Source organism: Pongo pygmaeus, chromosome 1, assembly GCF_028885625.2.
Source record: "Pongo pygmaeus isolate AG05252 chromosome 1, NHGRI_mPonPyg2-v2.0_pri, whole genome shotgun sequence".
Classification (NCBI taxonomy): Eukaryota; Metazoa; Chordata; class Mammalia; order Primates; family Hominidae; genus Pongo; species Pongo pygmaeus.
Genome location: NC_072373.2, coordinates 184265516 through 184291792, shown reverse-complemented (window position 1 = coordinate 184291792; position 26277 = coordinate 184265516). Strand labels below are relative to the sequence as shown.

General features: G+C 46.7%; 1 protein-coding gene across 1 annotated transcript; it reads left to right on the top strand.

Moving 5' to 3' along the window:
* Positions 1 to 326: 326 nt before the first annotated feature.
* Positions 327 to 19721, top strand: LURAP1 (leucine rich adaptor protein 1). Its single transcript, XM_054489558.2, has 2 exons — positions 327 to 758; positions 16875 to 19721. Exons 1-2 carry the CDS (start codon positions 561 to 563, stop codon positions 17394 to 17396), a joined length of 720 nt encoding a protein of 239 aa, XP_054345533.1. The 5' UTR covers positions 327 to 560; the 3' UTR covers positions 17397 to 19721.
* The last annotated feature ends 6556 nt before the right edge of the window (positions 19722 to 26277 follow it).

The following is a 26277-nucleotide window of genomic DNA, read 5'->3' as shown; positions in this document are numbered from 1 at the left end:
ACCTCTTCAGCTTCAATACTAGTTGCCCCTTTCTACTCCGTTAGTCTGAATTCTAGCCCCTGGTGTGTGTGTGTGTGTGTGTGTGTGTGTGTCTAGCTAAAATCCAGCCATCGTTTTAGACCCAGTTCCTCTGCTCCAGGAAGACTTCCAAGCCCTCTGCAGCTCTCTGTTACCACTGTTCCTTAAACTCCCACATCTCTGACTGAACCTGCTTAGACTTCATTCTGCAAACATGTATTGGGCGCCTGCTGTGTGCCTGGCTGGATTCAGTGCCAGGGTGGGGCGAAGGCGCTGAGGTCTCCGAGTGCTCTTTCAGGTCCAACTGCAGAATCGCCCAGCCCCACGCAATGCAGGGCCAGAGGTTGTGTGCGCAGCACTCGAATATATCCACAGACGGTGCTGCGCGGCTTTTCTGAGTGTTACGGCGCCCTCCTCCCGCCCCCGCGCCGCGCGGGCGGGGACCCACCGGTTTTGCTCCGCTTTAGCAGCGGCGAAGGGAGGACCCCCGGGAGTCGGTCCCCGGCGTCCGGTCGCCCAGCCCTTTTCGGGCTTGGGCCCGCATGGAGGGGACCGTGGAGTCCCAAACACCTGACCTGCGGGATGTGGAGGGTAAGGTTGGCAGGAAGACCCCTGAAGGGCTGCTTCGCGGGCTGCGAGGCGAGTGTGAGCTGGGAACCTCTGGCGCCCTGCTGCTCCCAGGGGCGCCTAGCACCGGCCACGACTTGGGGGACAAGATCATGGCGCTGAAGATGGAGCTGGTGAGTGCAGACTCCATGGGCCAAGGGGACGAGTCCCCAGTGTAGGGCCGGGAGGGACGAACTCATGCTCCCAGAGTTAAGCTGGAGAGGAGGCAGTTAAAACTCTCCACCTAACTGCTCAGAATCCCTCCCAGGTCAATCCGTAAACGCTGGGGTGGAGATGGAGTGACGTCCATTACTTGTGCCCCAAGAGTGAGTGGGGTGTTGATGGTCCTGAGGACTTGGGGTGGGAGCAGTGGGTTTTGGAAGTTATTCTTGCCAAATAATTGGGAGGAGAGAGATGAGGACTGGGAAGTACTGAGAACTCAACGCAGCACAAATTCCCCCCGCCTGTATGGGCCACCTATTCCCCGCCAGTCCCCGTTGTAAGACAACCGGTTTTTTCTCCTTCTGCTAACCAGGAAAGGGTTTAAGTTCCTGTGAGGCCGCAGTGTTCAGCACAGAAAAGATGTGGGTAAAGGGGCCTATCTGCTGAAAACTACCTGGACCAGGGGCACTGAAAACCTCCGTTTCCTCTACATCCCCCAGCCCTACTTAAAATAATGGAAAGTTCCTAGACCCATAGCAGGGACAGAGAGTAGCAGCACCATTGGTGCTGATTCCCTCGCCTCAGACTCAGTCTCCTCCCAGCCAATCTCCCAGGTAAACTGGATATTTGGATCTCATCTGTACATTCTTGGGGAGAAGAGGAAACAGCAACCCTCCCCTTTCTCTATTGCTGCTGGTCTAGATTCAGAGCCAAAAGGGCAGCTGAGGCCCTGGCAGGTTCCCCAGGGCCCTGATTCCGGTGAAGTGGGTGATTTACACCTGCCACTACTTTGCAGCCAGTTCTGGGGAACTGAGGAATTGCCATCGGCTTCATGGCTCACAACCAGGAGCCCACAGTGAGTACGTCAGCTAATAAGTCTTCCTGTGTGCCCAGCCTGTGCCAAGCTGGTCTGTGAAGGAGCAGGGGAAGGAAGTCATGGGGGCTCTGAGACCAGCCAGGGCTCTGATGCCTGAGCTGAGAGGCTGGGAAGAGGGTCTGGTGGGCGGAGCAGTCAGGAAAGTCCCCCTGGGAGAAGGACTTGAATGCCAAGTGTGCACTTGGCCTTGAAGGTTGGAGGTGAGTGCCCAATTCTCCAGAGCAAGGCTGTGACTGTACCCACCTAAGTGGGGGCTTGCCTTTGACTCACTGTACCAACTTTAGCTCAAGGCCTAGTAAGAGCCTATCTAGACTGTCTAGTTGCTTTGAAAACTAACTTTCATCCAGCGCATGTGCCAGGCAGCTTGATGAGCACTTTACATGATGCTCTCTTCATCTCCACAGTAACCCTGTTAAGTAAGTGATATTTTATAGATGAAGAAACTGAGGCACAGGGTGGGCATGGTGGCTCACGCCTGTAATCCCAGCACTTTGGGAGGCCGAGGCAGGCAGATCGCTTGAGCCCAGGAGTTTGAAGACCAGCCTGGGCAACAAAGCAAGACCCTGTCTCTACAAAAAATACAAAAATTAGATGGGTGTTGTGATGTGTGCCTGTAGTCCTAGCTACTCTGGAGGCAGAGGCAGGAGGATCACTTGAGCCCAGGAAGAGGAGGTTGCAGTGAGCTGAAATCGCACCACTGCACTCCAGCCTGGGTGACAGAGCTCAGAGCTAGACCCTGTCTGAAAAAAAGAAAGGGAAGAAGGGAAGGAAGGGAGGAAGGGAGGGAGGGAGGAGAAAAGAAAAGAAAACAGAGGCACAGGGAGTTTAATAACTGCCTAACATCACGCAAAAAGCAGGGCCATGATTTGAACCCAGATCATCTGACTGCACTTTGCATCTTTACTTTGAGACCTGCTTTGTGCCAGATAGTCTAAACATTTTATGTCATTGAAATGAGAAAACTGGTCATCATTTCTCCCATCTTACAGATAAAACGTGCTTGCAGATTCTGAACTCACATAGGGAGTCAGTGGAAGAGCCACACCTAGTCCCTCTGGCTCTCTTTTCTGCCTTGGTGGAAACTGTCTGTAAACTTTAAGGGGCTGCATGTAACTTTTGATTTTGTCTCTCTGTATTCTTGACCCAGCTTGCCTGGGCCTGAGGCTGCCTGAGAAAGGGCACAAGGGAGGGAGCCTTCTGGGGCCAGAACGAGGAGAGATCCCCATCCTATTTTTTTCTCCCTCCTCAGGCCAGGATGTTATTAATATTAATCTCTTCCTGTGCTCTGCCCTGCCTACTGGGTTGCACCCAGGAAGGACAAGGGGTGGGGCAAGGGGTTTCCCTTCGGGCTACTGAAGGCAGGTCTGGTTCAAGCCCTCTAAGGACTGTCCTTCAATTGTTCCTCTCCCAGCTCTCCTTGCACAAAGGGGGAAGGCCTAACCTTGAGGCCAAGGTCAGTCCTGCCTCTAGGCCTCGTCCCTCCTGCTTTCTTCCTCTACCCTCCATTCAAAGGTTGAGTGAACAAGCCAGACTGGGATATGTGGGAATGGGAAACAGTGGCAACTTCTTCTTAGTTCTCCCACCCAAAGAACTGTTGCTATGACAACCCACCTCCACAGAGGCAGTTTGAGAAAAAGCTTTAGGCAAGGAAGAAGGCACGGGTTCAAGTCTTGGCTCTGCTTCTGAAACGTTTTGTGGTCTTGAGCAGCACTCTATCTCTCTCCTGGCCTCAGTTTTTCCTCGTCTTGGTGGAGGGGGTAGAGGGAGATGGAGACTGTGGAACCAGATGATAGTAACAACCTTTGTAGTAACAATATTCTGATAGTCCCCGCTCTGGGAGCTCGGACTGGGATTTCCAGGCTTTTACCCCAGGGCTGATTTGGATTGAGCAATGAGGAAACCATACAGGACCCCAGCGCTGGGCAGAGAGTCTGGTATGTAGATGTTAAGGAGAGGAGTAGGGAGCCTGACTCTCCTTGGAAGGAGAATTGGGTTTGGAGTCGCCTCTGAGGCTGCATCTGTCCTGAGCTGTTTATCCTATACTCTATTTTCTTCAAGATATGGTGTGAAAAGAGTGTTTCTTTTTCTGGCAAGAAAGCCTTGCTTTCTTCTATTCTGGGAGTGATGCTGTCACAGTCAGGGAATCCCACTGTCACAGGATTATAGAATCTGCTCTCAGATTTATTTCCGAGCAACACAGTACAACCCAGACCCCTGAATCCTGGGAACCGTCAAAGGGGTCAAGGATAGTAAAGGCAAGAGGATCACAGAACTGAATGTGACCTCCTTAGTGCTGGGCCGAGCACCAGAAATGGACTGGGCAGGATCTGCTCTCAGGGAGCTCACAGTCCGGTTAGCGAAGGAGGAGACAGAAGAACATTTCTAGTACAGGATGATAAGTGCTGATAGAACCCAGGAAGGGCCTCCTGGAAAAGTCTTGACGGTAGAGTGATGTGGTTGGGTTTGTGCTCCAGAAAGGTGGCTTCAAATTGGAAGGAGGCACAGGCTGTTTCCTCTGCTTGAAATGCTTCTCTCCACCTCTTTGTCTGGCTGAGTCCTTCTATTTTTTTTTTTTGACACAGGGTTTCACTCCCATCACCCAGGCTGGAGTGCGATGGCACAATGTCGGTTCACTGCAACCTCTGCCTTCCAAGCTCAAGCGGTTCTCCTGCCTCAGCTTCCTGAGTAGCTGGGACTATGGGCATGTGCCACCACATCTAGCTAACTTTTGTATTTTTAGTAGAGACGGGATTTTGCCCTCTTGGCCAGGCTGGTTTCGAAGTCCTGACCTCAAGTGATCTTCTGCCTCAGCCTCCCAAAGTGCTGGGATTACAGGTGTGAGCCACTGCGCCCATCCTATCTGAGTCCTTCTTAACCTCAAATTTTCAGCTCATGTCCCTTATCCTAGGAAGCATTTCCTGACCTGGTTAGGTTATGGCCCTCTAGGTATCTACAGTCCTCTGTATAGCAGTTGTTTCCCCTAGCGTTTGCCACACTGAACTTTTCTTTTTTTTTTTTTTTTTTTTTGAGACGGAGTCTCGCTCTGTCATCCAGGCTGGAGTGCAGTGGCGTGATCTTGGCTCACTGCAAGCTCCACCTCCCAGGTTCAGCCCATTCTCCTGCCTCAGCCTCCTGAGTAGCTGGGACTACAGGCACCTGCAACCATACCCAGCTAATTTTTTGTATTTTTAGTAGAGACGGGGTTTCACCATGTTAGCCAGGATGGTCTCGATCTCCTGACCTCGTGATCTGCCCACCTCGGCCTCCCAAAGTGCTGGGATTACAGGCATGAGCCACCGCACCCGGCCTGAACTTTTCATTTTTAAATTATTTATTTATTATCATTTTTTTTGACACGGAGTTTCGTTCTTGGGGTCCAGGCTGGAGTGCAATGGCGTGATCTCGGCTCACTGCAACCTCCGCCTCCCGGGTTCAAGCGATTCTCCTGCCTCAGCCTCCTGAGTAGCTGGGATTACAGGCATCCGCCTAGTTAATTTTTGTATTTTTAGTAGAGATGGGGTTTCACCACGTTGGCCAGGCTGGTCTTGAACTCCTGACCTCAAGTGATCTGCCTGCTTCGGCCTCCCAAAGTGCTGGGATTACAGGTATGAGCCACCCCACCAGCCTTATTTTTTTTTTTAATAGAGACAGGGTCTTGCTATGTTGCCCAGGCCAGTCTCAAACTCCTGGCCTCAAGCAGTCCGTTTGTGTCAGCCTCCCAAAGTGCTGGGATTGCAGGCTGAGCCACAATGCCCAGCCAACCACACTGAATTTTAAGTGCTTGCTTCATTGTCTTATCTTACCCACTAGATTGTGAACCCTCTGAAGGTAAGAAATGATGCCTTTTCTTTCTTCATCGAACATAGTGCCACACCTGTAAGAAACAATAAATATTGGTTCCATAACTGAATGGATTAATTCCATCTCGAGGAAGGGCAAGGAAGACTTCCTCGAGGAGGTGACATTTGAGCTGGGGCTTGAAGAATGAATAAAGTCAGTGGGAATTCCAGTTCAAGATACCAGATTGAGGGCCGGGCACGGTGGCTCATGCCTGTAATCCCAGCATTTTGGGAGGCCAAGGCAAGTGGATCACCTGAGGTCAGGAGTTCGAGACCAGCCTGACCAACATGGTGAAACCCCATCTCTACTAAAAATACAAAAATTAGCTGGACATGGTGGTGCACCTGTAATCCCAGCTACTTGGGAAGCTGAGGCAGGAAAATCGCTTGAACCCTGGAGGCGGAGGTTGAAATGAGCCAAGATCGCGCCACTGCACTCCAGCCTGGATGACTGTGCAAAACTCTGTCTCAAAAAGAGAAAAATAAATAAATAAAATAAATAAAAGGCATGAAGCCGTTATGACAATGAGAATAAGAGACAAGGTAATAGGAACAAAATTTTGGAAGCTGAAATGCAGAAGGAAGAGTGGTAACTAACTCAGACCTAAAAAATGCTCAGTCCCAAGCCAGCAGTGGAGAAAGCTGAAAAGCAACACTTTTTTATTTTGGGGGGGATAGAGTTTTGCTCTTGTTGCCCAGGCTGGAGTGCAATGGCGCAATCTTGGCTCACCGCAACCTCCGCCTCCTAGATTCAAGCAATTCTCCTGCCTCAGCTTCCCAAGTAGCTGGGATTACAGGCATGTGACACCATGCCCAGCTAATTTTGTATTTTTCATAGAGATGGGGTTTCTCCATGTTGGTCAGGCTGGTCTCGAACTCCCGAACTTAGGTGATCCATCCGCCTCGGCCTCCCAAAGTGCTGGGATTACAGAGCCACCGCACCCTGCCAAAGCAACACATTTTATGCTGCAAAAACCCTTAAAGGTTTTAGGGGTTGGAAGCACCAGGTATTTCTGGAACTGGGGGCACAAGTGGGGCTGAAAACAAAAGGGCTGGTTGAATGTTTAACAGTCATATTCTAAGATCCCCTCCCTAACTGTGCAACCAGGTGCCAGCTAATTCTTTTTCTAGCAGAAGACTGGAGATGTAAGTTTTGTTGTTGTTGTTGTTTTCTTTCTTTTTTTTTTTTTTTGAGATGGAGTCTTGCTCTGTTGCCCAGGCTAGAGTGCAGTGGCCCAATCTCAGCTCACTGCAGCCTCAGCCTCCCGAGTAGCTGGGATTACATGCACCCGCCACCACACAGCTAATTTTTGTATTTTTAGTAGAGACGGGGTTTTGCCATGTTGGCCAGGCTGGTCTTGAACTCCTGACCTCGGGTAATCCACTTGCCTCAGCCTCCCAAAGTGCTGGGATTACAGGCATGAGCCACCGTGCCTGGCTGTAGATGTAAATTTTGGAAAGAGGAAGGAAGGGAGGGATGGAAGGAGGCAGAAAGGAAGGAAAGGAGGGAGGGGAAAACAGCAGGACAAGTGTTTTCAGTATGAGGAGCTTTGTATAACGTATTTAGTTTGGTCATGGACTAGGACAGTTGTTTTCACTGTTCATATATTTGTCTCCAGGATGAAATAATTGAAGATAATCTCCTTTATCAAGTTAATAGTCTGTACAGTCTGTGATATCGCAGTTATTTATGTTCATCTCCCCTTATTGAGACTGCAAGCTTCTATTAAGCAGGAACAATTTCTCCATTATCTTTGTAATTATTAGCAAATCCATGTACCCGATAATCATTTGTTTAATTGAATTAGAGTTGTGATATGCTTCCAAAAACACAAATAATTTCAGGTATAAAATTTTTTTCTATGCTTTTGCCATAGTGTTTAGAAAACCCTAAACTGTGTGTGTGTGTTTTTTAAATTTTTTCACCTAATACAACACAACAATAATCATTAATACGGAAGACCCCAAAATATATGAGGATTTCTTCCCACCAGCAAGCAAGCAATCAGTTCTGCAGCAGACACCAGCTGGGTGTCTACTAATTTAATTTCAACTCTGTCTACCTGGAGACAGTGTCACATCCCACAGGTTGAGGGCTCAGTCCCCAAGACTGTCCCCGTCTTCAGTAACTAGTCGTAAATCTGGGCCTCCTGACCTTCTGACCAACCAGCTTCAAATTGGGGTTCCTATGACCCCCTCCTTGGGTTTGATTGGTTTGCTGGTGTGGCTCACAGAACTCAGGGAAACACATTTACTGGTTTATTATAAGGATATTACAAAGGATATAGATGAAGAGATGCATGGGGCAAGGCATACGGGAAGGGGTGCGAAACTTCTGTGCTCTCCCTGGGTGCACCACCCTCCATCTGTTCAGCTACTTGGAAGCTCCCTGAATCCTGTCCTTGGGGACCTTTTTTTATTTTTTGAGACAAGGTCTGGTTCTGTTGCCCAGGCTGGAGTACAATGGTGCAATCACAGCTCACTGCAGCGTGTACTTCTCTGGCTCAAGCAATCCTCCCACTTCAGCCGCCTAAGTAGCTGGGACTACAGGTGTGCAATACCACACTCAGCTAATTTTTTTTTTTTTTTTTTTGGTAGAGACAGGGTTTCCCTATGTTGCCCAGGCTGGTCTTGAACTCCTGGGATCAAGCGATCCTCCCACCTCAGTCCCCTAGAGTGTTGGGATTACAGGCTTAAGCCACTGTGCCTGGTCCTTTGGGCCTTTTAAAGAGACTTTATTGGTTGTCCACAATTGAAACATGGACAACCATATCAAAATGTTATTGGACAAAAAGGGTCTGATCAAAACCCAGCAAAGCCTGTCTGTTTAGATTCTTATTGGCCTCTCTCTGCGGCATTCCTTCCTCCAGGGTATGAGTCAGGACCCTCTCTGGAATGAGGGTCTTATGACCCACAATCAGATTAGAGTTCTACTCTGGGAAGGTGAGAGGAGAGCAGGAGAAGGTCAGAAAGAGACTCTGTTTCCTGAAGCCTACTTCTGAGTGCCCCAGCATTATAACAAAAACTGTAACAATGGCTATGGGACTTATGAGCCAAAAACTGGATGAAAACCTGCACACATACACACACACACACACACACACACACACACACACACACAGAGTAATATAACACATAGTAAATAAGTCGACCATAGTAATATGTAGAGCCAAATAGCCTACCATTTATTGATTTACAGTATTATACTTGTCAGATGGTATGATATGCATGTTAATATGTTCCTTTGATGTCTCATGACAAACCTTTACATAGTACCTCATATTATAATAAAGAAGGTTTAAAGAAATAAATTTTAATTTCATATGGCTCATTAATGGCAAAACTGGAACTCGAATCTAGGTCCATTTAATTCCAGTGTCTAATTTTCTCAATGTATAAATAAATATATATATATATATTTTTGAGACAGAGTCTTGCTCTGTTGCCCAAGCTGGAGTGCAGTGGTATGACCTTGGCTCACCACAACCTCTGCCTCCTTGGTTCAAGCAAGTCTCCTGCCTCAGCCTCCTGAGTAGCTGGGATTACAGGCGTGCACCACAATGCCCGGCCAATTTTTGTATTTTTATTAGAGACAGGGTTTCACCATGTTGGCCAGGCTGGTCTCAAATTCCTGACCTCAGGTGATCTTCCCACCTCGACCTCCCAAAGTGCTGGGATTACAGGAGTGAGCTACCACGCCTGGCCTCAATGTACAAATATTAATACATGGTCTTACTCTGGTTTATCATAGATGTGAATAAAGCAGTTATTTCCTGAATAATTCAATAAACATTTTTCAAATAACAAAAAACATTTACTGTGTGTGTGTGACCTGCGGGATCTGACCTGTATATGTAAATACACATACACACATAATGACGTTTTGGTCAATGTCAGACCACGTATAACATATAAACATCCATGTAAATTTTTTTTTTTTTTTTTTGAGATGGAGTCTTGCTATGTCACCCAGGCTGGAGTGCAGTGGCGCGATCTCGGCTCACTGCAAGCTCCGCCTCCCGGGTTCATGCCATTCTCCTGCCTCAGCCTCCCCAGCAGCTGGGACTACAGGCGCACGCTGCCACACCCAGCTAATTTTTTTGTATTTTTAGCAGAGACAGGGTTTCACCGTGTTAGCCAGGATGGTCTCGATCTCCTGACCTCGTGATCTGCCCGCCTTGGTCTCCCAAAGTGCTGGGATTACAGGTGTGAGCCACCGCACGCGGCCAATTTTTTTTTTTTTTTTTTGAGTCAGAGTCTCGCTCTGTCACCCAAGCTGTAGTACAGTGGCACCATCTCAGCTCACTGTAACCTCTGCCTCCCGGGTTCAAGTGATTCTCCTGCCTGAGCCTCCCGAGTAGCTGGGATTACAGGCAAGAGCCACCATGCTCGGCTAATTTTTTATTTTATTTTTTATTTATTTATTTTTTTTTGACGGAGTCTCGCTCTGTCGCCCAGGCTGGAGTGCAGTGGCATGATCCCAGCTCACTGCAAGCTCCACCTCCTGAGTTCATGCCATTCTCTTGCCTTAGCCTCCTGAGTAGCTGGGACTACAGGCGCCCACCACCACGCCTGGCTAAAATTTTTTTTGTAATTTTTAGTAGAGACGGGGTTTCACCGTGTTAGCCAGGATGGTCTCGATCTCCTGACCTCTAGTGATCTGTCCTCCTCAGCTTCCCAAAGTGCTGGGATTACCATATAAACATTTTGATCAATTATAGACTACATATGTCAAATAAACATTTATCATGTGTGTATATATGCACATATATGTATAAATAAACATTTATTATGTGTATATAAGTGTGTACACACATACAAATATTTATATGATGTTTCGGTCAATGATGAACAGCATATACGATAGTGATTTCATAATATTATAACGCAGCATATGCACAAATATGATATATGGCACTTGATATTGGCATAGCAGATCAAGTAGGGATTGATATTCAGTAATTGTGCTGGGACATTTTGTTTTCCATATTTTAAAAAGTATGTAAATTTTTTAAAATGTCATCTAGTTTGTGCATTTACCCTCTCATATTTGCACAGCAGTAAAACCTCTTGCTGGTGCATTTCTCTAAGCATATCCCCATTGTTACGTGACGAATGACTTTATATATAGAGAATAGAACAGAAGGTCTCTAGATTAAAAGACACTGAGCATAGTTGAGGACAAGAGGGACTAAATAAAAATATACTAAATACGGCCAGGCACAATGGCTTATGCCTGTAATCACAGCACTTTGGGAGGCTGAGGTGAGGAGTTTGAGCCTGGGAGTTTGAGGCTACAGTGAGCTATGATCACGCCACTGCACTCCAGCCTGGACAACGTAGCGAGACTTTGTCTCTACAAAAACTTTAAAAAGTACTAAATCATGAAATACCTCTCCAAGCCTTTACCCCTACTTGGCTCCTAAGATACTGGAAGCCTTGCTTACATTATACTCTCTAGAGTGGTATTGTATGGGGAATACGATTAACTCAAGAGAAAAAAAAAGATACAGACTTTAGACCTCCAATTAAACAGCCCAATCAGATCATCCTGTAGTGAGGCTCAGAGTTGGCAAGCTTCATACATACACGGTTTCTAGTCATTGTAGAGATCCACTCTGAAGGGTGAGCAGCAGTTAAAGATCATAGACATCTGACCCTCTATATAGACCTAAATAAATAGGAAAAAGCAACTTGAGGCCGGGCATGGTGGCTCAGGCCTGTAATCCCAATACTTTGGAAGGCCGAGGCGGGATGATCACTTGAGGTCAGGAATTTGAGACCAGCCTGGCCAACATGATGAAACCCTATCCCTACTGAAAATACAAAAATTAGCTGGTCGTGGTAGCGGGCACCTGTAATCCCAGCTATTCAGGAGGTTGAGGCATGAGAATCGCTTGAACCCAGGAGGTAGAGGTTGCAGTGAGCCGAGATCGTGCCACTGCACTCCAGTCTGGGTGACAGAATGAGACTCTGTCTCAAAAGGAAAAAAAAAGGAAAAGCAAAAGCAACTTAAATGAAATGGAGATAATACAGAGAGATACGAACTTATAAAAATCATTAAGCATATGCATATCCTTAAAGAGATAAAAGATAATATTGTAGCCATGAACAAAAACAAGAAGGTGTAAAAAGGTAAACATTCAGAGAACTAGAAACAACACTTGGAAATAAACACATCATGGGGGGGAAAAGAAAAAAGAAAAACCGAAGAGTTGATAATAGGCCAGGTGTGGTGGCTCATGCCTGTAATCCCAGCACTTGGGAGGCCGAGGCAGCAGATCACCTTAGGTCAGGAGTTCGATAGCGGCCTGACCAACATGGTGAAACCCCATCTCTACTAAAAATACAAAAATCAGCCAGATGTAGTGGCAGACACCTGTAATTCCAGTTACTTGGGAGCCTGAGTAATGAGAATCACTTGAACCCGAGAGGCAGAGGCTGCAGTGAGCCAAGATGTGCGCCATTGCACTCCAGCCTGGGGGACAAGAGTGAGACTCCATCTCAAAAAAAAAAAAAAAAAAAGAGGAGTTGATAAAGTTGAAATATTTCAGAAACTAGAGCAAGTATAGAAATAGATGTGGTTGGGTGCTGTGGCTCACACCTGTAATCCCAGCACTTTGAGAGGCCGAGGCAGGTGGATCACGAGGTCAGGAGATTGAGACCATCTTGGCTCATATGGTGAAACCCTGTCTGTACTAAAAATACAAAAAATTAGCCGGGTGTGGTGGTGGACACCTGTAGTCCCAGCTGCTCGGGAGGCTGAGGCAGGAGAATGGCGTGAACCCAGGAGGTGGAGCTTGCAGTGAGCCAAGATCGCACCACTGCACTCTAGCCTGGGCGACAGAACGAAACTCTGTCTCAAAAAAAAAAAAAAAAAAAAAAGAAAGAGATGCAAGAGTGAAAAACAAAAACAAAAACATAGAGGATCAGTTCAGGACACCCTCTGTCCAAGTAATAGGATTCCCAGAAAGAACAGAAAAATACTGGAGGATAATCATCAAAGAAATAATTTTTAAAAATCTCCCAGAACTGAAGAACGTCAGTTTCCAGATTGAAAAGGCCCATCAAGTGGCTAACTCAATAGATGAAAATAACCCACACCATGGCAAATTGCTGTAAAAACAGAACACTGGGAACAAAGAGAAGATCCTAAAAGCTTCCAGCAAGAATGGGAAACGGATCACATGCAAAGGATCAGGGATCGGAACGGCATTAGATTTTTAAAGGCTAACACCGAAAATTAAAAGACATGGAGGCTGGGTGCCATAGCACATGCCTATAATCCCAACACTCTGGGAGGCCAAGATGGGCAGATCCCTTGAGCTCAGGAGTTTGAGACCAGCCTGGGCAACATAGTGAGACCCCATCTACAAAAAAAATTTAAAAATTAGCCAGGTGTAGGTACATGCCTGTAGTCCAGCTACTCAGGAGGCTGAGGCAGGAGGGTTGCTTGAGCCCAGGGGATCAAGGCTGTAGTCAGCCATGATTGTGCCACCACTGCACTCCAGCCTGGGCTATAGAGTAAGACCCTGTCTCAAAAATAAAATAAGACAATGGAACAATGCCTTAACCCCTGAGGAAGAATTATTTTCAACCTGGAATTCTATATCCAGCCAAACCATCAACAGTGTGAGGAAAGATTAATAACTTTTTAAAAATAATTTCAACTTTTATTTTATCTTTTTGTGTGTGTGTGTGTGTGTGTGTGTGTGTGTGTGTGACGGAGTCTTGCTGTTGCCCAGGCTGGAGTGCAGTGGCGTGATCTCGGCTCACTGCAGGCTCCGCCCCCCGGGGTTCATGACATTCTTCTGCCTTAGCCTTCCGAGTAGCTGGGACTACAGACGCCCACCACCTCCCCCAGCTAATTTTTTGTATTTTTAGTAGACAGAGTTTCACCATATTAGCCAGGATGGTCTCGATCTCCTGACCTTATGATCCGCCCGCCTCAGCCTCCCAAAGTGCTGGGATTACAGGCTTGAGCCACCATGCCCGGCCCTATTTTATCTTATTTGAGAGAAATCTCATTCTGTCAGCCAGGCTGGGTGCAGTGGCACCATCATGGATCACTGCAGCCTTGACCCCCCAGGCTCAAGCCATCCTCTCACCTCCGCCTCCCGAGGAGCTGGGTCTACAGGCACGTACCACCACACCTGACTAATTTTTAAATTTTTTGTAGAGACAGTGTCTCACTCTGTTACCTAGGCTGGTTTCAAACTCCTAGACTCAAGTGATCCTCTTCTCTTGGCCTCCCCAAGTGCTGGAATTACAGGCAAGAGCCACCATGCCCAGCCCAACTTTTATTTTAGATTCAGAGGGGGGTACCTGCGCAGGTTTGTTACATGGGTATATCACATGATGCTGAGATTTGGGATACTGTTGAAACCATCACCTAGGAAGTGAGCATAGTATCCAACAATTAATTTTTCAATCCTTGCCCCCACCTCTCTCCCTCCTCCAATAGTCCCCAGTGTCTATCATTACCATCTTTATGTTCATATACCCAATGTTTAGCTCCCATTTATAAGTTAGAACATGCAGTATTTGGTTTTCTGCTCTTGCATTAATTCACTTACGATTATAGCCTCCAGTTGCATACATGTTGCTGCAAAGGACATGATTTCATTATTTCTTATGGATGTGTAATAACATTTTAAAACATGCAAAGCTTCAATAAATTTACCTCTTATGCCAACTTTCTCAGGATGCTACTAGAGGGAGAGAACCATTCACCCAAATGAAGGAGTAAATGAAAAAAAAAGAAGATATGGAATCTAAGAAACAAGGGATCCAGCTAAGGAAAGAGGCAAAGGAATTACCAAGATGATAATGAAGGGAGATCCCTGGAGGGCAATTGTGCAGCAAGGACAGATAGAAGCAGAGCAGAGGGCTACTTAAGAGATGCCTCTCAGAAGATGGAATAGATAGAACATGTCACGCATTCAAAAGCCTGGAGAGGGAAATTCAGAGAATTGAGAGAGTGTTTGAGGTTGACTTACTGATAACTACATAGCAAACTAGGCAATATAATAATAATAATAATTCTAAGGATAAAATGTTGTAAGAAATAAAAAGTAACTATAGTAAACTACATGGCTTAGCTGTGAAGAGCATTTCCAAATCCTAATAAAGTAAACACTGAGTAATTTTATTGCCTATTAGGAGGATGGAAGATGGGAAGGGTATCTGTATGGCAGGGGAATGGGGAGTGGGATGAAAGTTAAATCCTGGCTGGGCGTGGTGGTCCACGCCTTGTAATCCTGGCACTTTGGAAGACTTAGGTGGGCAGATTATTTGAGGTCAGGAGTTTGAGACCAGCCTGGCTAACCTGGTGACGCCCTGTCTCTACTAAAAATACAAAAATTAGTCAGGCCTGGTAGGTCATACCTGTAATCCCAGCTACTCAGCAGGCTGAGGCAAGAGAATTGCTTGAACCCTGGAGGTGGAGGTTGCAGTGAGCTAAGATCGCGCCATTGCACTCCAGCCTGGGCAACAAGAGAGAAACTCTGTCTCAAAAAAGAAAAAAAAAGAAAGTTAAATCCTTAATCTTATATAGTGTGGGAAATCAATAGAAAATGCCTAATATTTAAATACCAAGAAATAGCAATATAAATATGGAGATTAGGAGGTAAATACCAAAATAAACAGCTAAATAAATAATAATAGTTGTTTCTGGGAAGTAGGACCAGGATGGGAGAACTGTTCACGTTCATAATCTTGTGGAACTGTTTGCCTCTTTAATCTCTGTACATCTGTTACTTTGATTAGAAATAAAACTGGGCTGGGTGTGGTGGCTCACACCCGTAATCCCATCACTTTGAGATACCGAGGTGGAAGAATTGCTTTGAGCCTAGGAGTTTGAGACCAACCTGGGCAACAAGGTGAGACCTTGTCTCTACAAAAAATAAAATTAGCCAGGTGTGGTGCACGCCTGTGGTCTCAGCTCCTTGGGAGGCTGAGGTGGGAGAATTGCTTGAGACCAGGAGATGGAGGCTGTAGTGAGCCATGACTGTGCCACTGCACTCTAGCCTGAGTGACAGAACAAGACCCTGTCTCAAAAAATAATAATAAAAGTAAAACTAAATAAAACTAGTTTTATAAAGTCATTTGTGGCAGCACCTTGGGTTCACAGAGCAGAATGCTAGAGGCGAAGCTATAGAGATGGGCGAGAGCCACATGTTACAGGCTTTTGAATGCCAGCTGCTAAAATGTTTAGATTTCATTCTCTACGAGGAGGGCAGAGTTCCCTGCTATTGTAGATGTTCGGATTCCGCACTCTCTAAGAGCAGTGCAATGCCCATAAAGGCTCTTGAGCAGGGAGAGACAGGTTCAGACTTGTGCTTAGGGAAGGTAACAGTGCATCTGAGCTGGAATGGACGCTTGAGATTACCCTGTAAGTCAAATTTACTTCCAGTACAGACAGGTAGACTGGTGTGTACAGGGGTGAAGCCCTGAATGCCCAGCCAGTGGGATTCTGATCCTTCTAAGCTCTGGCCAATACTTTCCCCTCTCGGCGGCTGCTACCAATGCCCTGAAGAGACCAGGGAACCAGGTTAGCTCTCTTTATCCCCCAGCTCCTGCCTCCTTTTGGCCCAATCTACTTCCTGATTAACACCCTATCTTGCTATTCTTTGTTTCTATGTCTTTCTGGTGAATATGGGCAGGCTCAGTAGTCAGTACCCTGTGGCTGGGCATGGTGGCTCATGCCTGTAATCCCAGCACTTTGGGAGGCTGAGGTGGGTGGATCACCTAAGGTCAAGAGTTTGAGACCAGCCTGGCCAACATGGTGAAACCCGTCTCTACTAAAAATACAAAATTAGCTGGGTGTGGTGGTGCATGCCTGTAATCCCAGCTGATTGGGAGACTGAGGCAGGAGAATCGCTTGAACCCAGGAGGCGGGGAGGTTGCAGTGAGCCGAGATTGCGCCATTGCACTCCATCCTGAACAACAAGAGCGAAACTCCATCTCAAAAAAAAAAAAAAAAGAAGTACCCTAAATATGAAGTTCAAAGCTTAGTAGGATTGGATTTTAATACTTGACATTTACTGAGACCTTCCTCTGTGCTAGGCACTGTGCTGAGTACTTAATAGACAGCATTTCAGAATCCTCACAGCTACCTTGTGAGGTAAGTGATTTAATCCTGTTTTGCAAACAAAGAGACTGAGGCTCAAAGAAGATACGTCTAATCAGTGGTAGAGCTGAAATGTTAGGCAGCAGTCTGTCTGCTTCTGAAGCCTACACTGCAAGCCGTTATAATTCCATCCATCTTAAAGTGAAACATGGTTGGCTGAACCACCAGGTAGTGGCCTGTGGAAACGCTGGGGAAACCCACGCCCCAGAACTGGGACTAATTCCTTCTCCCACTCCCCCAGGCTTACCTGCGAGCCATCGATGTGAAGATCCTGCAGCAGCTGGTGACCTTGAATGAGGGCATCGAGGCAGTGCGCTGGCTGTTGGAGGAGCGGGGGACGTTGACCAGTCATTGCAGCAGCCTCACCAGCAGTCAATATAGCCTGACAGGCGGGAGCCCAGGCCGCTCAAGGCGAGGCAGCTGGGACAGCCTGCCAGACACCAGCACCACCGACCAGCTGGACAGTGTCTCTATTGGCAGCTTCCTGGATGCAGTGGCCCCCAGCGAGCTGGATGAACAGGGCCCACCTGGGGCTCCACGTCCCGAGATGGACTGGGCAAAAGTTATAGCTGGTGGAGAGAAGGCCAGGACTGAGATGGATGTGGCAACCACCAGACTAGGGAGCTTGAGAGCTGTGTGGAAGCCCCCAGGGGAGAGGCTTCAAGGTGGACCACCTGAATCACCAGAGGATGAGAGTGCCAAGCTGGGCTTCGAGGCCCACTGGTTCTGGGAGCAGTGCCAGGATGATGTGACCTTCTTGTAACAACTATTCCACCCTTTTGTAATCCTGTGGCTCTTTTATCCATTAGCTGTGGTCTCCCCCAAAATTGATTCTCCCTCAGTCTGAGACTAGGAAGAGGCTGCACTGAAATCAGTTACCATGGAAACCTGGCTCATCATTTCTCTAGTCCCTAGGGAGTCTCTCTCTTTATCCCTCAATTATTGGGTCCCTAGAGCTAGCTTGCTCTTTCTTTCTTTCTTTCTTTTTTTTTTTTTTTTTTTTTGAGACAGGGTCTTATGCTGTTACCCAAGCTAGAGAGCAGTGGCATGATCACAGCTCACTGCAGCCTTGACCTCCTGGGCTCAAGCGATCCTCCTATTTCAGCCTCCCCCATAGTTAGGACCACAGGCGTGCACCACCATGCCCGGCTTATTTTTTAATTTTTTTTTTTTTTGTAGAGATAGGGTTTCCCTATGTTGCCCAGGCTGGTCTCAAACTCCTGGGCTCAAGGGATCCTCCCACCTCAGCCTCCCAAAGTGCTGGGATTATGCCCAGCCCCTAGAGATATTTCTATAGAGATATTGACTCTAAAGGATTGACCTATGGCTTTTGGTGTTTAGTATCTCTCACTACTCCCCCCAGCTAAGTAAGGATTTAAGGAATTTAGGACTCCCTGGAGTTAACAGATGAAGAGATGGGGGCATAATTACTTCACCCAAGTCTAGAAGCCTTGGCCCCTCTCTTGGCCAAGATGGAGGATTGAGGAGGGACATGGACCTTCAGGACTAACCCTCTATGGATTGGCCCTCCCAGAAGTGTTTGGGCTGGTAGACCCACCCCTTCCTACCTGCTGAGTGATGTCATTTCCTGCCAGGATGGGTAGCCCTTTGTACGGGTCCTTGGATGGTGGTAGGTCATATAGGGGTATCTGAGCCCCTGCTGCTAAGTGAGATCACATTATTTATCATCCATACCATTACTTCTTGTGAACAGGAACATGTCACCCCTCCTGGCAGGAAAGTTTCTCATTGTCAGATATTTGTGCTTCTTTTCAGAAGGTTCTCACTTTTTAAATAGAGTGTTCTCATTTTATCCTAGCGGATCTCACTTCCTTTGTGGCTCCATCCCTGCATCCCTGTCTGGGCCAGCACTCCTGACTGCTTTTAGGGAGAGAAGCTTTCAGGGGCCTCCATTTATTCCTCTCAAGTCTGTTTGGCTTGCCCTGCCATGGTCCCCTGTCTTACCCTGTCCCTGTGTTGCCCCTATTCCTGTATTCCATTTTTTTGTTTTGTTTTGTTGTTTTTTTTTTGAGATAGGGTGACAGGGTCTCCCTCTGTTGCCCAGGCTGGAGTGCAGTAGTGCTCACTGCAGGCTCGACCTCCTGGACTCAAATGATCCTCCTTCCTCAGCCTCCCAAGGAGCTAAGACTACAGGCATGCATCACCATGCCTGGCTAATTTTTGTATTTTTTTCCAGAGACAGGGTTTCACCATGTTGCCTAGGGTGCACTTGAACTCCTGGGCTCAAGCAGTCCTTCTGCCTCAGCCTCTTACAGTACTGAGATTACAGGCATGAGCTGCTGTGTCTGGCCCTACTCCTGTATTCTGACTCCATATCTCCCTTCCGGGAGGTTCAGCTTCTGTGTGTCCATGCCTTTTCAGTTTCTCCAGGCCTTTTATATGCAGATGAGTCCTGGCCTCCTCTGTCCTTTGTTGATGGGAGCCAGGGAGAGAGAAGCTCAAGGTCTCAGAGCTTTGGGGGTGTACCAGAATCTTGGATAGGGGAGGTGTCATCTTTTCTGACTTGGTGACTGCCCTTCCCCCACCCTGTCCCCAGCCTTCCACCATTTGGTCACAAGGATGCCTGCCTGAGGTCGGGACACAAGGAATCTCCTTGTCTGGGCTGCAGCGTGGGGGTGTGGCAGGGAAAGACAGAAGCTCTTCGGTCCCTGGGCCCTGTCCTGGAAAGGGAGAGGGAGCAAGGGAAAGGCCTGTTTATTTCCTCCCTTAGAGCAAGCCCTGACTCCTGGAACCTGAGGAGGGAGCAGAGCCTGGGTCTCTGAGCCTGGGTCCCAGAGCCCTGCCGAATTACAAATTATATCCCAGAAGGAATTCAGGGAAGCTGCCAACCTGGGGCTCAGAGGGGACGGTCCCAGAGAGGGGGACAAGAGCTGTGCCTGGTGTCAGAGAATGAATTCTTAGAGATTAACCGTTTGAACTCTGGGTAACGGCTCCATATGTTAGTCCCTGCCTTTCCTGGGCCTTGAAACTGGGATACTAGAGGGAAAAAGATGGAAAAGGGTGTCAGATGACTTTGGCTGTTCACTGCGTCCTCCTGCAAAAGAGGCGTCCTCCTCAAATCCTGGAATAACTCGTGCCGTTTCTCTATTTTGTATTCTGTGTTGGGGAAGGGAAGGAAGCCAAACTGATCATCTCTGCTTCCCTAAATTCCTCAAGTCTCGTTTTGAAACTCCCACCCCTGTCCTTCTGGAGCAATATTCAGTCCATGGCTTGTCCCTAAACACCCTCTCTTCCCCTCCCACCCCCTCAAATGATTGAAATCTCCAAAGTATATTCTCAGCTTCTTCCACTGCTCACAAGACCTCTCCATACCACTCCTATGGTCTTGGGACTCCTGACTTCCCCTCAGACTGGGAATTTGAATCTCCTATTCCAGTCCCTACTCTGTAGTCATTTTGTAGTGTGCCCTTGGTTAATTACCCTTCCTGTTTTTTGTTTGTTTGTTTTGTTTTGTTTTGTTTTTGAGATGGAGTCTCGCTCTGTCATCCAGGCTGGAGTGCAGTGATGCGATCTCGGCTCACTGCAACCTCTGCCTTCCAGGTTCAAGCGATTCTCCTGTCTCAGCCTCCTAAATGGCTGGTATTACAGACGTGCACCACCATGCCTGGCTAATTTTTGTATTTTTAGTAGAGACGAGGTTTTGCCATGTTGACCAGGTTGGTCTTGAACTCCTGACCTCAAGTGATCCGCCTGTCTCAGCCTTCCAAAGTGCTGGGATTACAGGCGTGAGCCACCTGCCTGGCCTGTTGTTTTATTTTTAAGACAGGGTCTCACTCTGTCGCCCAGGCGGTAGCGCAGTGGTGCGATCTCGGGTCACTGCAGCCTCCACCTACTGGGCTGAAGTGATCCTCCTCAGCCTCCTAAGTAGCTGCGACTACAGGCACGCATCACCATGCCCGGGTTACTTTTTGTATTTTTTATAGAGACAGGGTTTTGTCATGTTGCCTAGGCTGCTCTCAAACTCCTGGGCTCAAACAATCCTCCCACTTCAGCATCCCAAAGTGCTGGGATTACAGGCCTGAGCCACCATGCCCAGCCTTTATTTCTTTTTTTTTTCTCTTCAGCAACATTGTTCATGGAATTACACCCTTCTTAGAAGCCACTGTATAGTATTCCTATTTGAGGTTCACTTGTTCAGGCTACACACTTATGAGCTGAAGAGGTTGCCCGCCCTCTTGTGGCCATTATGCACCACTGCTGCAGTTGCTGTGTGGAACCTCCAAGCTCAAATAAAACATGGCCTTCTAAAGACCAGCCCCGCTCAGTGGCAAGAAAGGCTAGTGAGTCAGACCTAAAGAGGGCATAGACTTGCCCAGCATCACCCATTGTAAAGTTGTGGCGACGTCCAGGTCAGAAAACCCAGATCACATGCCCACAGTTCCATCACTTGGCCAACTATTCCCAGTCAACACCATTGAAGCCCAAAGAGACTGAAAGCAATTTTGCCCCTGTTACAATGTTTGCGTTCTCACCCCTTCCTAAAGAGGCAGCTTAGTCTTTAGAGGAAGAGCTGCAGGAAAGAAAACCCTGGGCCTGGACTGGGTGAAGGGGTGAAGGATGCACTGGTCTGGATCACAGATAGGAGGAAAAATCAATCCTGGACCCACCATTTTTCTGGGAAGCAGGGCTAGTAGCTCCAGACGTCATAGGAACAGAGCTCAGCATTTCAGACCTGGAGGTTAGAAGCAGAGGTGGGGGTCGGGAGCTGTGAAATTAGGAAACTTAGATGGGTCTTGCAGAAGTAGGTGTGGCTCCACAGGTCAGGGAATTACAGGTCAATTGGATAGGCACCTGAGAGTGTTGTGGGGCTGGAAAGCTGGGGCGAGTGAGGCTGCCTGGGTATTCCGCTTAGGTCTAGGCATCCTGGCTGAAAACCTTAGATTTCAGTTCACCACCAGAGAAGCCTGGAAACTCCAGTAAACGCATATCTTTGGTCACTTCTACCTGCCTCTAGTTTGGCTGGTTGAGGCTCAGCTTCTCTCTAACTAGACTTTTCCAGCTTATAGGGTGCAGCTGTTTGGGAGCTCAAAGAAGGAGAAGGTAAGAAAAAGGAGAGAAATGCAGAGAGAGGAGAGGATGAGATGAAAACAGGGTGTGGAAAATATCAGAGGGCGCATACTGCCCTCAAGTGCACTGGGGGCTTTTGTCCGGGGTCAGAGTAAAGGCAAAGAAGAGGCTGCTCATGGAAGCTGCAGAAACAGTGCCTGGGGGGATAAGCGGGGGCGGTTCTGGCTGAGACAAGAGACCATGGGAGTGGGCATTGTAAAGACCTGCATTTATTTATTTTATTTATTTATTTATTTATTTATTTTGAGACAGGGTCTCACTCTGTCGCCCAGGCTGGAGTGCAGTGGCACGATCTCAGCTCACCGCAACCTCCGCCTACCAGGCTCAAGCGATTCTCCTGCCTCAGCCTCCTGAGTGGCTGGGACTACAGGCGCACGCCACTACCACCCAGCTAATTTTTGTATTTCTAGTAGAGATGGGGTTTCACTATGTTGGCCAGGCTGGTCTCGAACTCCTAACCTCAAGTGATTCACCCACCTCGGTCTCTCAAAGTGCTAGGATTACAGGCTTGAACCACCATGCCCGGCCAAGGCCTGCATTTAGGATAGAGGCATTGAGGTTGAACACTGAGCTAACTGGAAGCTCAGTGACAGCTTCAGTGAGAAATGCTTGAGAGTTGTAGCAGACACAAGCTCATTGTGTGTATGGTGCCAGGCACACACTGGGTGTTCCGTGACACCTGTTCAATGAATGGAAGAATGAATATGTGTAAGCCCACAAGGAGATGTGACTTAAAAAAAAAGTTGGTAATTTACAAATTAGGTAATTGAAAATATTTTTAAATTTACTTTTTAGCAATCCTATAAACAGTGCATTGTTAACAATAGTCTTACTTAGAAATTTGCTCAAGGTCAGTTAAGTAACAAATGAGCTGTAATAACCTAGATCAACCTGACTGCAGGGGCTTCCAGGAAGCCTTCTCTGATTCCTTACCCATGCCATACACTCACTTAGACCCTGCTCTCCTAGGAGAACAGATTAGTGCTGCCCAGAAGCTGGGGAAGACATTAGTTTCCTATTGTCACTGTAATCAATTACCACAAAGTGGCTTAAAAAACAAAATTATTATGTTACAGTTCAGAAGTCCAAAATCAGCTTCACCAGGCTAAAGTCAAAGTGTCGACAGGTCTACACTCCTTCCGTGGGCTCCAGGGGAGAATGTTTCCTCGCTTTTTCCAGCTTTTAGGTGCTGCTTGCAGTGCTTGGTTCGTGGCTCTTTTCACCATCTTCAAAGCCAGCAGCAGAACATCTTCTCTCCTCTCTAACCTCTGTTTCCATCCCTACATCTCTCTAATTCTACTGCCTCTCACTTGTAAGGATTACATTGGGTCTACTGGGATAATCCAGTATCATCTTCCCATTGGCAAGATCCTTAATTAAATCCTGCCTTCAAAGTCCCTTTTACCATTTAAGATAAAATGTTCACAGGTTAAGCAGGTGGTGGTGCGTGTCTGTAGTCCCAGCTACTCAGGGGGCTGAGGCTGGAGGATCACTTGAGCCCAGGAGTTCAGGCCAGCCTGGGCAACATAGTAAGACCCCTTCTCTTAAAAGAAAATTTATATTTATCCTCAGGTCCTGGGGATTAGGAATTGGACATCTTTGGGAGAGGGGCTTTTAGCCTGACACAGGCAGGGTGGAAAGTGGGCAGGAGGATGCACCCAGGCCCAGAATGAACCTCTGTGCTTTGTCCAGCCTCCCCTAGCCTGGAATGAGAGGTGGTACCACGGCGGAGGTGGCAGGTCCAGACCCCATGTGTAGAGAATGTCAAATGCCTCCTGTACCATCACCACCAGGGAGAGCCAAAGATGATCAGGCTTGGGAGAAAGTCTCAGTTTAGGAATCTTTATAGACCTGAGACCTTCCTGGTAACCACACTGGAGGATTCCTCAACACTGTCTCCTCTCCAGAACCATTCTGTGCTCCTATTCCCCAAGGCTGAAGATAATTATATTCCCAGTGAACTAACCTGGGTTCTCTCTGGAAAGGGCAGATTGGATAGATTAGTTGTCTTCTTTTTAAATTGTTATTTTTAATTCTTTAATAGTTAAACCATGCTTCTCATAACATAGTGAATTCCATCACCAGGCCCCTTTCTTATTTTATTTTCTTCTTTTTTAAAAAAAATTTTAGACTGGGCGCGGTGGCTCATGCCTGTAATCCCAGCACTTTGGGAGGCTGAGGCAGGTGGATCACTTGAGGTCAGGAGTTCGAGACCAGCCTGGCCAACATGGTGAAACCCCATATCTACTAAAAATACAAAAATTATCTGGGCATGGTGGCGCATGCCTGTAGTCCCAGCTGCTCAGGAGGCTGAGGCAAGAGAATTGCTTGAACCCAGGAGGCAGAGGTTGCAGTGAACCGAGATCATGCCACTGCACTCCAGCCTGGGCGACAGAGCGAGACTCCGTGTCAAAAAAAAAAATTAATTTTTTGAGACTGGGTCTCACTGTCACCCAGGCTGGAGGACAGTGATGTGATCTTGGCTCACTGTAATTTTGACCTCCTGGGCTCAAGCAATGCTCCCACCTCAGCCTTCTGAGTAGGACTACAGGTGCACACGAGCATGTCTAGCTAATTAAAAAAATTTTTTTTAGAGATGGGGTCTCACTGTGTTGCTCAGCCTGGCCTTGAACTCCTGGCCTTGAGAAGTCTTCCTGCATTAACCTCCCATAGTGCTGGGATTACAGGTGTGAGCCACCGTGCCTGGCCTCTTCTTTTGATCCCTCATCCCTATTCTCATTCCTCTCCCTGTGTCAGTATATGTTTGGATATGTATGTATCTTTGAAAATATATGTAATTATGTGCTTATGTGTTTTAATATATATAAATGGTATACTTTTATGGTAAGCCAACTTCTGTAATGAACTGCTCCCAAATTTCAGTGATTTATCACCACAGATTTATTTTTAACTTATTCTACATGGCATGGGTGTTTCTGGTTGGACAGCTCTCCTCCACTGTCCACTCCAGCTCCCAGGCTTCTTTTATTTTCAGATGGTGATAGCCTCATCCCAGCATCATAAAGTTTCCTGTCAATTTTTCACCAAGTTGTTTTACTATCCGTTGATTATCATTTTATGAATTGCTTGTTTCACTAGGGATTACAGAATGGTGATTTTCTAAGGCTATTAATTTTTCCTCATTTATTAGCTCTAATTCTGTACAGAAAACCTTTTTCGTATCCTCTAGGACCATTTGATTACTCTGAAATAAAGTTCATACCAGAATGGCAAGATAAATGCTTAAATCTCTTCCCTTATCATTTTCAAAGTAGTTATGTCCTAACAACTTCTAATGGTGTTCAATGATTTTTTTTTGTTTCACTCTCTTTTTAAATGATCTCAAACAACCTGTAGTTCTTATGCATTTAATGTCGTTTAATCATTTGCCATTATTTTTTGTTTTATATTATATAAAGTATCAAGCATATACAAAAATAGAGAAAATAGTGTAATGAATTCCCAGGGACCCAGCTTCAATAATTATCAATTCACGGCCAATCTTGATTTACTTGTTCCCTCAACTACTTTCCCCCTAACCAAGATTATTTTGAAGCAAAACCAGATATCATACCAATTTAATCTGTAAATGTTTTAGCACGTATCTGTAAAAGATAAGGACTTTTATTACCATTATTGCACCTAAAAAGTTAATAAATTGTCAGTATAATAAAATATAGTTGGTGTTTAATTTTCCCATAGACTTAATTTTTAAAAGTTTTGAGGCCGGGCGCGGTAGCTCACGCCTGTGATCCCAGCACTTTGGGAGGCCGAGGTGGGCGGATCATGAGGTTGAGAGATCAAGACCACCCTGGCCAACATGGTGAAACCCCGTCTCTACTAAAAATACAAAAAAAGCCGGGCATGGTGGTAGGTGCCTGTAATCCCAGCTACTTGGGAGGCTGAGGCAGGAGAATCATTTGAACCTGGGAGGCAGAGGTTGCAGTGAGCCAAGATCGTGCCATTGCACTCCAGCTTGGGCAAAAAGAGTGAAACTCTGTCTCAAAAAAAAAAAAAAAAAAAATTTGGTACCAGGGTTATGCTGGCCTCCTAAAAAGAGTGAAGTAGTGTTTCCTCCTTCTTTGCTTTATCTTTGTATAAGGTTGGTAGTAGTATTTAGTACTTGACATAATTTACTTAGTGAAATCATCTGGGCCTAGAGTTTTCTTTATGGGGACGTTTTTTGTTTTTTTGAGGCGGGGTCTCACACTGATGCCCAAACTGGAGCGCAGTGACACGATCATGGCTCACTGCAGCCTTGACCTCCCCAGGCTCAGGTGATCCCCTGACCTCAGCCTCCTGAGTAGCTGGGACTACAGGCATGCCACCATGCCTGGCTAATTTGTATTTTTTTGTAGAGCCAGAGTTTTGCCACGTGGCCTAGACTGGTATGGGGATGTTTTTGATAACAGTTTCCTTTAGTAGATATAAGGCTATTTAGACTTTTACTTTCATTTTGAGTTAGTTTTGGTAGGTTTTTTTTTTTTTCAAAATATTTGTCCATTTTATCTGAATTGTCGATGTTTTTGGATAATATTATTCATAACATTTCTGGC

Coding starts and splice junctions, on each gene's coding strand:
- LURAP1 (XM_054489558.2), top strand. CDS start 561: ATGGAGGGGACCGTGGAGTCCCAAACACCTGACCTGCGGGATGTGGAG. Junction 759..16,874: donor TGGCGCTGAAGATGGAGCTG/GTGAGTGCAGAC, acceptor CCACTCCCCCAG/GCTTACCTGCGAGCCATCGA.